Genomic DNA, 17,243 nt, shown 5'->3' with positions numbered 1-17,243 from the left:
GCAATAACAATGTAAGAGACATAGTTAAGTGAAGCTATAGACTGAAATGTATGTTCCTGTTTTTACTAAAATGATGAGTGTACATCCTCAAAAGCAGATCTACAAAGACGACTTTACTAAATCAGGATACCACTATGTCTGCCCAACAGTTATGTTAGAAGGAATACAACTAATTTGTACTGTTTCCTCACACGCTGAACACCATGTATGTACAAGACCGTGCTCTATGAAGGTTCTCTTTTTGCAGTTATCAATGGCCCTCAGGAGTAGATAACGATTTCTCATTAACACACCAGTTAATGGCAGCCCCTACAACACTGCCAAGTAAATTACAAAGAAAAAGAAAATACACCTCCTTCTCCTGAATCTGCAACAAATGTCCTCTATTTCCATTTTATTCATTTTCGTTTTGCACTTGCAAACAGTATAGAGTAAAACCTGCCAACTGTAATCCTTTGTTTCTTTATAAAATGTGAATACAGTACTTGCCCTACACACCTGACAAGGCTGTTCAAGATCAAAGAAAAGAGTCCACGTGAACCTTTCTTGTAAATTCTACAGATTGTAACTAATTTTACTCCCCATAGTCTGAAACTGGCTTTCCTATTTGTCTCTTCACCTGTTACATAAATTATTTATGTTCTTTTGCTATACACCATTGGTTTTTACTTTTATCCACAAATTCCAAATGAAAGAAATGTCACCAACGTACTACCAACGGATTCATCTATGATGTCACTGAAGTTTTAAAAATATATATACTTTTTGCTTTCAGCTTTTCCTGATATAGTGGGTACTCAAATGTAGCTGATACTAGAAAATAATTGCATGCATATTGTTCATTACCGTTTGTATTGCTTACAAGTATCCGAGCTCTGTCAAAGGAGATGCATTTTTTTGTTTTGTTCACTGCTTATGTCTAGTGAATAGAACAGTATTGGACATGTGACAAACATTCAAAATACGTATTAAATGCATAGATATATACTAATATATATAACATACATCATAGATATGTGTGATTGATTTCAATAATAGATATTATATAGGTAAGTGTGTGTATGTCTCTACTGAATGCTTACTAATTGCTAGGTTGTACACTCAGGCTTATACATATTTTATCTCATTTGGTCTTTAAAGTAAACCTATAAAGTCTACTTTAAAGTTCTCCTATAAGGAAACTGGGCTTAGATATGTTATATAATTTCCTCGAAGTAATACAACTGACAAGTGATAGAGGGCAGGATTTAAACTTGAATGCCAAACTATATTCCCTAATTTTTCATCCAGGAATGACATTAAAAAACATTCTAATACATTATTTTCTGGGGGTGTTTTTTGTTTGTTTGTTTTTTGAGACAGAGTCTGGCTCTGTCACCCAGGCTGGAATGCAGTGGCAGTCTCGGCTCACTGCAACCTCTGCCTCCCGGATTCAAGAGATTCTCCTGCGTAAGCCTCTTGAGTAGCTGGGATTACAGGTGCATGCCACCACACCCAGCTAATTTTTGTATTTTTAGTAGAGACGGGTTTTGCCATGTTGGCCAGGCTGGTCTCAAACTCCTGACCTCAGGTGATCCACCCGCCTCGGCCTCCCAAAGTGCTGGGAGTACAGGCATAAGCCACTGCATCCAGCCTTGTATTTAGTTTTATACAAGGTGTTGGAGAAGTCACAACCAAAATTAGAAATCTCTTGATGTTCCCATATGTTGATCTAGATTTTTATAGGTGCACACACATGCTTGCATCCATCATGGTTGTAGAAAGTTTCAGAGTTAAACCTTTAGGCAGGTTAATTGAAAAATAGACTTCTGGGATGAAGTTGAAAGAGAAATCTTAAGGCCAGTGGTTTTACTAAACTAGGAAGTATGTAATGAATGACTAAGTTATGTTTTAATTGAAACATACCAAAAAAGCAGAAAACAATAAAATGTTCCCTTTTAAGATTTGACCTAATACTTTATTTATTCAACTAAGGTGTCTGTCCTCACAAAAATATCTGCTATATCTAATGTGTCAAAAAGTGTTTAGTAAGTTTGTATATTCTGGTTCTAAAAGCAAATTTTCTCTGTGAGGGTTAAAAAAAACACCATAATACAGTATTGGCTCAAGTGATAATCCACCAAAAAAGGAATTGCTACTATTATTTCCTGTGATATAGCTGAAGAATATTCACATAGGGCCTCAGGAATCACTGAAATTAATGTTGTAGGACTTTGTAAATTACTAAAAATTATATATCACGTTTTAGTATTCCTGTTTCATTACATTAAGAATTGTTTCTATTTATACTTTAATTTCAGATAAACTGACACATCTTCAATAAAGAAGGCTTATTATGTAAGTTTTTACTGATCCTACACAAAAGATGCAACAACTACATTTCCAAAGATGTAAATTCAGGGCTAACCTTCTCTATTTAATCCTTTATTGTTTGGGGAGAATTACTCATCCGGGATTCATGAATTGTATGGTCACTCAACCTGTTTTCTTGCACCATTTTTTATCATAAGATAGGTTCTTCTGTGTTAGTTTTCAAAGTTTAAACCACATACATAAACTGGCTTTGAACATCTATCTACATTTCTAGGTGCCTGGGTAAGGAAAACATCTTTCCTCTCAGAATGTGGCCATCAAACAACCCATTTACTTGCATTATTAACCTCTTCCTACTTCTTTCTGTTCATGTCTCAGGTCTTTCCATCTGAAATGGTTATTCTCCTGGCAAATGTTACTAGTGTGTAAGAAGATAGGATGAGGAAAACAACCTACTACCAGGGCACTCAGCTATAACTGTGCCATGTCTGATGATCTTGACCACTGCATCTTCCTTCCTTTCAGTGTTTGTTCTTAAGACCACCACAATATCACATTCTTTTATTCTCCTGTTACTTGTATGATCACTCTCCATTTTCTTAGTAAATATTCTTTATTTTCCCACCCCTTAAATGAGCTCCAAGAGTTAAATCCTTATCTGCATAGTGTCCTAGAGTGACTTCAAGCATTTTCATGGATTCAGCTAACACCCACATTGCTAATAACTCCCAGATCTCCAGCTCTAGCACAGTGCTCTCTATAACACCCTCTTTGACTTACCTGTCTGAATTAGTCCACCAAATCTTCAACTTGTTGTGAGACAGAACAGAGCTTGAATTTAATTACTGTTCCTACTAGCTTTGCCATCCTAAGCAAGCATTTAATGTCTCAAAGCCTCAATTTACACAACTGTAAAATGGGGATAATGATTTTTATTGGGTTGCTGTGGGGTTTTAACGAAATAATGTACTTGAAGTGATCAATTTAGACTCTTATGCACAGTAGGTCAAAGGAGGAGGTAAGTGTGCCATTTATTAACAAAAATGAATTCATCACTCTCCAAATCTGATTGCTGATTCTCTCTTACCTTGATCAGTCAATGGTATTTCTTTCCACCATTTGCCAAGTCATAAATCTATGAATCAAGCCACAAATCAATTTTTTATCATCAGGTCCTTTCTCCCAAATACTTTTTAGACCAGATAATGTCATTTCTAACCCCTGTCTTAATTTAGGCTCTCAGCATTTCTTACCTATAACCTATAAAGAATCTTATTTTCTTTCCTCTGTCTTTAATGTATCCTCTACAACACTGTAAAAATGATCTACCTAAAAACGTGTATGGGTCATGGCTGACACACTCTAAGGTAACCATCAATGAGTCATGCTCTTATATAACTCCTCCTCTTGAGTGCAGGTGGAACATGTGACTTGCTTTTAAGCAACAGAAAAATATAAAAGTGATGGTATGTCAATATCAAGATTATGATTATATGAGACCCCATCTCAGCAGATTGAAGTGAGAGACTCTACTAGCCTTGAAGAAGCAAACAACCACATTTTAAAAAGCCAATGAGGAGATCTATGTGCAAAATCCTGTGGGTGGCCTCAAGGAGCTAAGGACCTTACTTCTGCAAAAGTAAGGAACTGAATTTTGCCAAAAACCAGGTGGGCTTTTGGAAAGAGGACCTTGAACTTTAAAAAACAATTGTAGCCTGGCTAAATTTTGTTGTGAGACCGTGATCAGAGAGGCTAGCTAAGCAATCATCCTTGGGAGCTGTAAGATAATAAATGAATGTAGCCTTAAGCCACAAATTGTGTGGTAATTTGTTATACAGCAATAGAACACTATCTCAAATACGTATCAGGCAGTAGAACACTATCTCAAATACTCCCATGCAAAATAAATATTTACTGAATTGGATTAAATTGTCTCCTCCACTGAGTCAAGAGATTCTTAAAGGAAAATGATGTTGCCATTTTTCTTTATATATCGTAAGTCCTGGAATGCAATAATCTCAATAAATTCTAATGACTGAATAAATGACATCTTTGTGATATATTACTATGTTATTCTATACTGGTAGAGAAAAGCTCTAGAACATAACATGTTATCTTTTTGTATAAATCATTAAGGACATTTCCAGAGTTTTAAAACATCAGAATTGATTAATCTTTATTTTAAAAATTATTAAAAGAAGCATAGATTAAGTTATAACTCAAAAGTTAGTTGTCTTAAGCTTCTATTGCTGTCATGAGCAAATTACTACCAATTTAGTGTCTTAAAAACACACATTGAAGGCCGGGTGCAGTGGCTCATGCCTGTAATTCCAGCACTTTGGGAGGCCGAGGCGGGCAAATGGCTTTGGGAGCCCAGGAATTCAAGATCAGCCTGGGCAACGTGGAGAAACCCCATCTCTACTAATAAGAGAAAAATTAGCCAGGTGCGGTGGTGTGCGCCTATAGTACCAGATACTCGGGAGGCTGAGTTGGGAGGATCACCTGAGCCCGGGGTACGGAGATTGCAGTGAGCTGAGATCACATAACTGCGCTCCGGCCTGGGCCGCAGAGTGAGACCCTGTCTCAAAAACAACACAAATTTATTATCTTAGAGTTCTGTAAACTAGAACGCCATCACAGGTCTCACTGCACTAACAAAAGATTTTGAGAGGGTTCCTTTCTTGCTTTCTTGCTTTAGGGACAATGAATATACTTCCTTGCTTTTTCCAGCTTCTAGAGAACACCTGCATTCCTTGGCATATGGTCTCATTCCTCCATCTCAAAAGCCAGCTAAGTCACGTTTCTCTGACACTTCTTCCACTATGACATCTCTAACAATAGCCAGGAAAGCTCTGCTTTTTAAGGACTCATGTGATTAGAATAGGCGCACCCAAGCAATTCAGGAAAATCTCCCCATCTCAAAGTCTGTAACATTAAACATATCTGCAAGTTCCTTTTCGCAAGTAAGATAACATGTCCCCAGTTCCAGAGATTAGGACATAGAGATCTTTTGGGACAGAGGCATTATTCTGCCCGCCCCATTAGTGGAAGAGAAGAATAAGAATGCAACTCATTGTAACACATACGACTCTAGTACCACAGACTTCCTCAGAAACTCTGTTTTCAGATCTTTTCATTCTAACTTATACTACATTTCACATTCTAAAATGAAACATTTCCTTCTATTTTCTAGAATTTGAAATTTTCCAAGTTAAATTAAAAAATTTAAAATCAGCTTTCTGCAAAAACCACCACAACTGGCAGCTATAGCCTTCCTATGGATACTCACATAGGGAAGGCCTGGCATGACTGAGCAGCAGGCTGTGAATTCTTCTCCTCGGGACAAAGCCTGCCAAGTCTGCCTCACGGAAACTTGGCAGCACATCAAGAACAAAAACTTAGTGTGGCCATTTATTCCTGACACACAGACAATAGACTGCATCATTTAATGTCTTCAGGCTAGAACATTTTTCTTACATTCATATCACTAGAGGGTTAAATAGGGGCAACACCCAGGGATGAGGTGTGACTGTAATTGTTTTCAAGTCATCTAGAGAAACATCAGGGATTCAGTAGTAAATGAGCCAGTGGTGCAGAGCGAATCACTGCCCTCTGTCCTCCTGCTGAGAGCCACTAGGTCCTTGCATGATATTCTAAACTCTCCAAATATATGCAGAATCCATTTTAATTAAGGAAACAAAAACATGCCAAAGAGTTTGATGGGTGTTTTGGTGAGCGTGTAAGACATTTTGAATATAGATATGAGTCCCATTTTAACACAAATTGTAAATGGGCAAAAATTTAGTGATACATCAAAAATGAAGGTAAAGTTCTACTCCCTTTTCACATCTTCCCTTCTTGCCCCGAAGTTTTATCTCCTTTCTTCCTAGCCATAATGTAACTGATACAAACATATCAAATTCATAGGTTAAATTCGAGCACATAGGTTAATTCACACAAAAATTCAGTCTGTTCCAAGGTGCAGTTCGTCCAAGTCTTCTCTGTCATCTTGCAAGATGAATCTTGTTCACATGTAAGACTTGGTAACAACATATGGATGGGTTAAAATGAGTGGTATCATTCAAACAAAGCAATGTCAATGCTAATGTTGAATGTCAACACATCAGGGATATCATCATGATATATGTGGATGAAACATTTAATTCATAGTAAAAATGAGAAAATATAAATGAAATGAACTTCATTTAAGGAAAAAATGTAAAGTAGTTATGGTAAATGAGGTAAAAATGTGAAGAGAATAAATGTTCAATATATGAAATCAGATGGCATGGGTTTATATTTTGGTTGTATTACATATTAACTACTATCTCTTTGATCTTAACTTATCTGTGATTCCGCCTGAAAACAATGACAAATAATAAATGCAACTCATTCATTCAAATAATATCTATTGAGTGGCTACTGTGAGTGATGCACTAGTCTAGGTACTAAGGATACAGCAATCAATCAATGAAACCCATATCCCTGCCCTCCATGGCATCTACATTCTTACAATTCTTCATATGATATTTATAAGGGTTGGATGAGATAATTTATTTAGCGTTCCTGGAAAAAGATAAGCACTGCAAATAAATTTAATTAGCATCATTATAATAGTAATAAAATATTTTAGGTATCTGTAAATATATATTTGCCTAAGTCAGAATACTAAATAAATGGGTAATTTGAGCAGACTAGAACCAATTATTATATATAATAACATATATATAACACATTACATGTATATATTCTTTATACAATCATTATATGAGATTTTAAACTGTCCTTAAAATAACAGGTGTCCGAAGAGGAGCTTAAAGAAAAATAATTCTGCTTTTTGAAACAAATTTTTTCAGCAATGAGCCCTATTTTTATTTCTAATAAGTTCTCTTTTTAAAGTAAAATGTAAATGACAACATTTGCCTCTAGATTAGCATTCACTCAGGGCTATGTTCCTTTCTTCCCCTCTCTCTTCACATACCCCTCTTTGCTACTCTTCTACATGATCAAGTAGTCATGACACCGTGACTTATCATCTACCTCCCATCAATTCAGCCATCGTTCTACTCTGCTCCATTAGTATTTCCTGCTGTGAAAATCCCTGTAGAATCTATGGTAAACTCTCAGAGGTTTCCACGTTCTGCTTTGGAAAGCAGTGACCCACAATGTTATTAAAAATCAGTAACTTACAAAGGGATTTTTCCTTACGCCAAAGCAAAAGAGACATCTAGACAGCATCCTCAGAGTGACATTCACGCACAACTTCCAGCTGACAGTCATCGCTTCTGAACTCACATGCACTGCTCCAGCTATCAAATTTTACATGGGGTATTTTAAGGAGTTCTTTAAAAATCAAAATTCCTGGCTCTGCAGTTCATTAAGTGTGCCATTCCAAGAGATGCAACTGCCAGAACTGGTTAGTTACTATGAAGGCAGTTATCCTCTAATGCTACAAGGCAAGCATTTTAAAGCTTTATTCAAATATGTGGCACACACTTCAAAACTCCACACTTTCAGAGGACTTCCTGGAACTAATATTCCAACTTAGTACTCCTCCAGTTAAATGGAAGCTAATAAGACGCATGAAACAGTATACACTATGTAAGAATGTTAGCAGAACACCACATGTATTGACCCTACATTAAAAAATCATAATAGCATTAAATTATCCTAAACCTCTAACACCCATTCATAAGAATACTCTCACTCTTTCATCAAAAACCACACGTCATTCTGATTCATGTATAGTGCTAAAAATATAAATTTTACAGAATGTCTCTGAACCTGACCCAGACACTTAAATATTTTCATAACTCCAGAAGCAAAAGGAAAACCAGCAAAAATCTCTTGACTGTGTAACACAGTCTGCTTTGAACAAACGGCCTGGATGCAAGCAGTAGGTGGCAAAGTTAAAATAGAAATGTTAATCCTATGAGAACCCTTGCCTGCTGTTTTATAGCCCTTCCTCAAGATTAAAAAAAAAAAAGGAGAGAGAGAGAAAGAACATAAAAACACCTATAGCCCTAATACTACAGAATAAAAGGGAAGTGCTGATTTTAAAATACATGTTTTCAACCTGTGATTTTTTTTTTTTTATAGACAGTAGTATCAGGAATGGGTGGGAAAATAAATAAATATAGTTTCCAGTTTAAATTTTAACAAAGTGGCAGCATTTTTTCTTTACTCAAGATAAAAGAAGAAACATTAATTTTGGGTAACATTATGAATTACTTTATTGTATCTACATATTAGAAAACAGCTTCTTGAAGAAGTATTAATTTTTTAAAAATTTACAATGATCAACTAAAACAGTAACAAGCAAACTTTTTCTATAAAAGGCCAATATATATATATATATTTCCGGCTTGGCTGGCTACAGGGTCTCTGTAGCAACTAATTAGCTCTGTTGCTGTAGTACAAAAGCAGCCACAGATGAAATGTAAATCAATGGGTATGCCTATATTTTAATAAAACTTTCTCTATGGACATTGAAATCTAAAAATCATACAATCTTCACTGCTCATGAGATATTCTGCTTTTTATTTTTTCAACCACTTAAAAATGCAAAACAACATTATTAGTGTATGTACCATACAGAACATACAGTGGGCTAGATTTGGGCCACAGGTTATATTAACAGTTTGCCAACCCATAGACTAGATAGCAATAATGAAAACCGTAAGAAATAAAAGGTCAGAGGACAAAGCTCACTTTTCCTTCCTTCCTTCCTTCCTCTTTCCCTTCCTCCCTCCATTTTTTCTTTTCTTTCTAAATTAATTAATTAATTAATTAATTTTGCTTGATATCTGGCAACACAAAAAATAATCCGATGCAGTTTGATGGAAGTAGAAGGTCAGTATCTCAAATTCAGTCAGAGTTGTACATGATAATGGTACCGGGCTAACTGTAACAGTTACCAGGCACAGAGCTCACACATCTACCATGGAGATTCTGTAAGCTACAAAATCATTCATAATATTCAAAGTGAATATCATTACATGGAATCCTATTTGCATTCCAATGAACTGTCACATAAGTTTCCCCTATGGCATCTTCTTTGACAAATAATGTCTTCATTGAATTCCCCTGAATTTTCCTTGATGATACAGAAAAAAAGACAAAAGAGAAACTTGCTTCACTGTGCCAATAACTGGAGCATCATTATTCGTTTATAACAGCTGAAGGGTTGTCTGACACTAGGGGACCTGGAAACACCCTAGAAATGTTATATCCTTCCCAAGACAGTTAGATATATAATGCTGGGAAATCCTGGGACGATGACCTGTGATTCTCCTCCAAAAACGCTATTTTGTCTCTTTTAGTTACAAACAGGGAGAGAGAACTCTCTTTGGGAGAAATTTCACCAGGAAACCAAGAACTACTTGAGCAGTAGTTTTTTTTGTTGTTGTTGTTGTTGTTGTTGTTTTAGATGGAGTTTTGCTCTTGTTGCCGAGGCTGGAGTGCAATGGCACGATCTTCGCTCACCACAACCTCCACCTCTCAGGTTCAAGCGATTCTCCAGCCTCAGCCTCCCTAGTAGCTGGGATTCCAGGCATGCGCCACCACACCTGGCTAATTTTGTATTTTTAGTAGAGGCGGGGTTTCTCCATGTTGGTCAGGCTGCTCTCAAACTCCCGACCTCAGGTGATCCGCCGGCCTCGGCCTCCCAAAGTGCTGGGATTACAGGCGTGAGCCACCGCGCCCGGCCGCAGCAAATATTTTATACCAATATACTGGTTTTTAAGAGACTCAGATAAATTGAAATCATTGTTTAAAAATTATAATGCAGCCTGTAATAACAGTAAAGTCCAGTGGCTAAGGGCGCTACCATGTCTTCAGTAAGATGCTGGGGCATTGCCACAGCACACACTTTCCTATTAGGATGGGATCCTCAAGAGACTCCTGTGGCTTTGTAAGCAATCATCAGTGCAGCTTCCACTACAATTAAAAACATATGCCTAAATATTGTTTTTGAAAATGACACAAGTGTTTAAATACCAAAATAAAAATTCTATGAAATGGTGCCAGAAACTTATGTGGTAAGAAAAGCCAAAGAATTTGTGCAAAAGTATGCTTCTTACTGTCTTCTATGAATAAACACTGCTGAACAGTTCATAATGGCTTAAAATTCCACTCATGAAATCTACATCTTTTATGTAGAAAATACAATTATTTCATGTAGATTTTCATGAAAAACAACAACAACAACAACTTAGTTGTGGCATCTAAGTCCACCTTTAAGGCAGGCCTCACAAGAAAAAAAACCAGTCATCTTTTCTGGGTAATATGAGACATTATGGAGAGGTAATATTCCAAATTACCACACAGCCTCAGGAAAAAGAAAACTGTTTTTCTAACACAAACTCTACGTTGAATGATTGAGCTAAGGCTAAAAGCAAATCTTTGTAGTCACTTACATGAAGGCTGTATCTGTAGAGAACAAAGCTTATATGCGAATGAAGATTAGCTTTTACAGTCACATTTATGAATTCATATTACATGAGTAACAATGGACATAGTTATGATTTTCAATTTATCTTGACAAATATTTATTGAGCTTATCAGGTACTGTGATGTGCCTAGAAAAGAAATTATATAGCAAAGAGAGAGAGAACTTTGAGAGAAATGTTCAGTAATGAATACAAATATGGGAGATTGGATTAACTGCTGGGTGGAGAATTTTCAAACAGGATAAATTGAGTTTGAAGCATGATGTTTGAAATGTTAATGGGTTATACAATGTGTGTTATCTAACAGTCAACTGTACATGAAAACACTGAGCATAGGAAATGGTAAGGAATAACAATATACATTTGGGCTTTGTTTGCACAGAATGGATAATTGAAGCCAAGTGAATGAATGAGATGGACATGGAGTATCTTAAAAAAGGGGACTATAAGGCCAGGTGCGGTGGTTCATGCCTGTAATCCCAGCACTTTGGGAGGCTAAGGTGGGCGGATCACGAGGTCAAGAGGTCAAGACCATCCTGGCCAACATGGTGAAACCCCGTCTCTACTAAAAATACAAAAATTAGCTGGGCATGGTGGCACGCACTTGTAATCCCAGCAACTTGGGAGGCTGAGGCAGGATAATATCTTGATCCTGGGACGCAGAGGTTGCAGTGAGCCGAGATCGCACCACTGCACTCCAGCCTGGGCGACAGAGCAAGACTTCATCTCAAAAAAAAAAAAAAAAAAATGGGGGGGACCACAGACAGAACCTCAAGGAATACCCACATTCATGGGTAGGAGGAAGCCAGCTAAGACGGAACCACTAGGAAGAGAGGAGAATCCTCTGACACATGACTGGAGCAATAGGTAAAGTGAGATTCTCCAACGCCAACTGATGCAAATAGGAGACAGAGGTATTTCAGTGGTTAAAAGCCTGTATTTTTCTTATCATGAGACCATGCAAGACCTTGGCAAAATCTGCAAAACAGCAGAGGTGGCAGTGGGTAAAGACAGATATCTAGTTTCATAACCTGGCAAGGCTTCTAAGTTGAGGATTCAGTGGAGGATGAAATGGAAGAATCAAGTGAGTAAGAATATAATTGATAACAAAAGTCCTGGAGATGGTAGGATGAGATACAAATTGAGAGCAGAGTGAGGAACAGTTATTCTGGGAAGGAAGGATTATTCCTCAGCTGTCAGGCAAGCAAAGAGAGGACTAGTGAAAACTCAGATATGTCCAACTGTGGGAAAGGATGCCAACCTAGGATGCCAAAAAGGATAACCAATGTAGTAGTACATTTTAGAAGATTCTCAGTCTCAGTCCAGTAAAGCTGAAATTACATGAAAATGAAACATTCAGATATGGGGTTTTTAAGAATAAAAAAAGGATAAAATAAAATCCTTATCTTAGCACACTTTGGAAATTTTATTTAGCCAAGAAAAAGTATCCACATCTTAAATTGATTGAAGTATGAGTGCAATTTATCCCTTAATCCAGAACACATATTCCACCACTGCCATATTTTATAATGACTTTTACAGACGTGTTGTCTATTTCCTAATAAACTACCTAATTTCATAAAGTAGTTCTAAGATTACAATAAGATGTTATTGTAAGGAGTGTTATTGTAAGTGAAGAGATTTCATCAGTTCCTGTAAGGTAGTTAGGGATGTTTGAAATAGATTTTAAATTACTGCCTGACCAACAGCCAGGGTGTGAAAGACGTGAGGAGTGGTTCCTAACTTTTGTGTGCATCAGAATTACTTAGAGGGCTTGGGAAAGCACAGATGAGTGGGTTTCATCCCTAGAATTTTGGAGGAAGCACCTCAGAATTTGTATTTCCAACAAGTTCTCAGTGACACTGATATTGCTGGTCCAGGGACCACACTTTGAGAACCACTGCTCTGTAACATACAATGCTAGTTATTCCTTATCATGTGGGTCTATAAACAAGCCCATTTTCATTCAACTTCTATCAAAGTAAATTGATGGAATTTGTAGATGTATTAAGACTGCCATCAATATTTTCAAAAAACCTGTCTATATTTGAGTCACATTAACTTCCAAATGTTGTATTGAACATGCTATCTGTCATTATCATTATCCTTAGAAAATGGCTTCAGGTACTGATTAAGAAGTCACAGAGTCTGTTTCTGTTGAAAGGAACACTTAACTACGTGGCTTATTAAATAAGGGATAAACCAGCTTCGGTTATGTCTGGATGCAATTCTAGTACTTAATCATTGCTTATTTTTTTTTTTTTCCATTGAGACAAGTAGAAGTTTTTCACAAAGCTGGTTCATTTCCAGTTCAGGTGGAAAGTGCAGCAGAGAAATCATACAAATATCTTGTAATGACAAATTGCCAAGAAAATCATATAGCCCTACCTACATATATTATATGTATTATATATTAAAATGTATATATATATATATATTCCTCACAAGAACTCTATAATTTATTTATTAGCTTCATTTTACAGACGTGGAAACTGAGGCAAAAAGAGATTAAATATCTCACTAAGGGCTAGACAGAAGTAATTATTGGAGTTTTTCTAGTTTCAGTATCATGGCCCTTACCTACTACCTATATTTAATACATACTTTTACTACATATTAAAGCACATGTTGGGCTCAAATATTTACCTGTTCCGAGAAACAGGACGTGGTATCTCCCATCAGCAGCATTCACTCGATCCACAGCTATCTTTGTATACTTATAGTCAGTGCCAATACGAACAATCAAAGGCCTTTTGTGGATTGGGTAGACGGAATTGTACATGAGAGGATGGTTCCGAATAAAAGTGACAACATCATCTGGGAACTCCTTGGTGGTTCGCATATTGGGTGTAAATGCTCCTCCTGGACACTAGAAAGAAAGTTTTAAAGAACCAAGTTAATAAAATAGTTGCCTTGTTCTAGTAATAACAAAAACTCTCTACTTTTGAAATCACTTAGAAGCTCCAGTTGTTTTAAGCATATCTGCTACCTATGGAGGTGGAAAGAAATAGCATGACTATGTTTTACTATCTGTAGATGATTAATACTGTGTGTATTAACTTTGAATTAGGCTAAGTCCTTGTATGTTATTCTGTTTTCAGAGAAGAGCTGATGCCATCTTGTATATGAGATAACTCTTCACCCTTCTCACTCACCATTTTTCTATTTCTTATTTTGTGCCAGACACCATATTGTTAGGAAAACAAAAACTAGTGGACACAATCTAATGCTGCTACTTCTTAAAGTCAGTCATATTATCATTAAATTCAGTCAAACTCTGACATGTAAAAGTTTTATTTCATCTGATCTGCCCTCCCAAAAGAGAGAGCTTAGAAATTGGGACTTAGGGGCTTAGGTGGCTCAGGCCTGTAATCCTAGCACTTTGGGAGGCTGAAATGAGAGGATGTTGAAGCCAGGAGTTCAAGACCAGCCTGGACAACACAGCAAAATTCCATCTCTGGGAAAAAAAGTTAAAAATTAGCTAGGTGTGGTTGTGCATGCCTGTGATCCCAACTCCTTGGGAAACTGAGGCAGAAGGATCACTTGAGCCCAGGAATTTGAGGTTGCTGTGAACTGTGATGGCAACACTGCACTCTAGTCTGGGCAACAAAGTGAGACCCCATCTCCATAAAAAAAGGAAGAAGAAAAAAAGGAGGAAGAGGAGGAAAGGAGGAGGAGGAGGGAGAAGGGGAGGAGAGAAGAAGAAAAGAAGAAGAAAGAAGATAGCTTAGACTGGATGTGTTAAATTAAATCTGGTAACTCCCCTCTATCAAAGATCCCATTCATTATCCTTAGAATAAAATACCAACAGCTTAGAACAGCCTACAAGCTTCTGCATGATCTGGCCTGAGCCTGCCCCTCCTACTATAGGTCTTGCTGCTCCTGAGCCTCAAGCATACCTTCCCTCCAGGATCTCGGCACCTGCTGTTCCCTGCCCAGCATACTCCTCTTCAGAACACCCCATGTCGTTTTCTGTTACCTCATTCAGTTCTCAGTTCAAAAGTTGCTTCTTGAAAGTGATGACATATAAAAGTATCTCCCCTTCTCCATCTCTACTTTGTCTCCTTGGCCTGCCATTTTTCTTCACAGCCCTATTTTAACTAACAGTATACTATATATCAGTTGCTTGCGTCTTTATTGCAAGCTTGTGCTGACTAGACCCAGTCTATTTTGTTATTGTTTTGTCATCAGACTTATAACAGAGCTGGTTAGTAGATAATCACCAGAGTAGCTGAATGAATGCATTATATCATTCACTGTATCTGGCCTGCAATTTTGGTGCAGGGTCTGTATGAAACAGGGGCCTCAATTCTGGCCAGGAGGGAAAAGTTTCAGAGCATTAAGTCCAAAGGGGCAGGCAGAAAACAAGAATGAGATCTGGAGAAAGGACTGCTGAACAGTGTCAGCAGTTCTGGAAAGAGAACCTGACAAGGGCCTCTGAGAAGATTCCATTCGTAGGGTACCTAAGGCCAAACTTAAGGGTAGGCTGGCAACTGCTGAGGCCAGAACTCAAACTCACTCACTAATTGGATCTGAGTGTTAAGCTATATGAGAAAAACCATTGGGTATAATATTTTAACACGTACAACATTATTACTAATGTTATTAAATACCTGTCAATATGAAATTCCTGTTGATATCTCTACTTCCAGAAACAAAAACACTATGTTATAGTTTTCTTGAAACACACAGCACTATTGTGTTAGTTTTCATTTATCTTCTTTAGAGAGGTATGTGGTAAAAGGAAAGTAACAAAGCAAGCTGCCTGTTCAATAGCAACAGGCACAGCATCAGACATAAATAGCAGGATGCAATGGGGACTGTGACAAACTGGGGAGTTATGTGTTATCCAAAGATGGTAATGAACACTTATCCAGCTGACTGCTTCTAAGCAGGAATAAAATCCTCGTGCTTCCAGACCTCAGCAGAAGACAGAATTTTTATGGAGTTTTATGTAAAATCTGCCAAGTGTTTAATGTTGATTCAGTAAAAAAAGAATAGCAACGTGGGGGGCCAAACAAAATATGACAATCTCCAGGTTAAATCCTTGCAACAGCTGTCCAACAGCATTAGTGCCTTCGGGCCAATGCTGCCAGGCAGACCTCCATGTGCAGCTAGATCTCAGCCGATTACTAATATCATCTCACTCATTTAGATTGCATCATCATGAGTGCAATATTTAGACTAACTTTGACCAGTTAACATTACTAGACTAGAACTTTTTACAGATCTGATAAATATAGTTCTCTTTTTGTAGAAAGGCACAAGGAGCAATTAAATGACTTAAAAGAGTAGCAGTAATGAGACAAGTAATAAAACGAAACCGCTCATTCTTTATTCCATTAACTAGACTTTCATCTGGAGTTCACGTTTTTATTTTTTAAAACGTATTATATTTAAATACACGTTTATAAACTGCTCACAATGAAGACCAAAATGAGGACAAAAGTTTTAATTTGAGGCTGTTCTAAGCTGATGAATGTGTTCCATACTTCTGCAAAATACAGAATTATGGGTGTTTTCTAGCCTCAATCTTCACACAAAGTGGAAAAAGGGAACTACATTGCTCACTGCATGAAAACATGGAAAGAGCAATGCATGGGTAATTTAAATAGTTCCAGATCTTCATAAAACACCACTAATTATGGCTTGCTAAACTGATATGTCTCCTTAAGTATTTGCAAGCATTCCCGTTTCTAAGTTCTGGAAAAATCAAAGTTAGCATACATTACTAAACAATTTACATAATTTCTAGTTAGTACAGTTTGATGTGAGATAAGCTTATTAAGTTATCAGTGCCTAGTCTCTGGCTTTTCCTTAAAGGTAACTGAAATCCAGGTTAACAATTATGTCAAGGTTGTTCAACACCATAGTTATTAAAGAGGTAATCTAAGCAAATCGAATCAAAGACGTTACTTTGCATTCATTAAAATATTCCCCACAAGACTTTTTTTAATCCTCGCATGAATTTATCACCTAGAAATAAGTGTCTCCTAGTACATGTTCAAGCTTACCAAATAATTCTTTTTCATAATAATTAATTCTTCTATTGATTCATGGAATCAACTCTGCTGATAAGACAATGAGTGCTAATAATGTAACACAAACAAAAATTGATTGCCCTTTGTAGACTGTATCTGCAGTACTGAGTTTGCTCAGTGTCATACTGCCAAGAATAAATCAGAAGTGATTAACTTTTCTCTCACCTTGCAATATAATAAAGCATGTTTATTGAAACTTCAAGATAACATAACATCTATGTGCTATCGTAAAGTATCTGTCCACTAATTAGGCTGGTGTTTCATTCTTTAGAACATTAATTTTACTCTGCAAATAATCATTAAGTAATTTTAAGTAAGTAAACTTCTCCTTTAAGTGTTTTTCCTCAGTTCTCCTAGCTATTTGTTTATCAAGCAGTGATAACCCCTCCTTTTTTGAGTAAAGACAGTTCAAGGGCTCTGATTACTAAAGTGTGAGATA

General features: G+C 36.9%; 1 protein-coding gene across 3 annotated transcripts in view; it reads right to left on the bottom strand.

Moving 5' to 3' along the window:
- Nucleotides 1–17,243, bottom strand: part of SEMA3C (semaphorin 3C) — a 182,050-nt gene that overhangs the window by 33,080 nt on the left and 131,727 nt on the right. For all 3 annotated transcript variants that reach the window (XM_025379295.1, XM_025379296.1, XM_025379294.1), the window contains one exon: nucleotides 13,410–13,632. In XM_025379295.1, the coding sequence (XP_025235080.1) occupies nucleotides 13,410–13,632 (223 nt within the window). The remainder of the gene's footprint in view (nucleotides 1–13,409; nucleotides 13,633–17,243) is intronic.

Source organism: Theropithecus gelada, chromosome 3 (assembly GCF_003255815.1).
Source record: "Theropithecus gelada isolate Dixy chromosome 3, Tgel_1.0, whole genome shotgun sequence".
Taxonomy (NCBI): domain Eukaryota; kingdom Metazoa; phylum Chordata; class Mammalia; order Primates; family Cercopithecidae; genus Theropithecus; species Theropithecus gelada.
The sequence above is the reverse complement of the archived record's forward strand: the minus strand, read 5'-3'. Positions and strand labels throughout refer to the sequence as shown.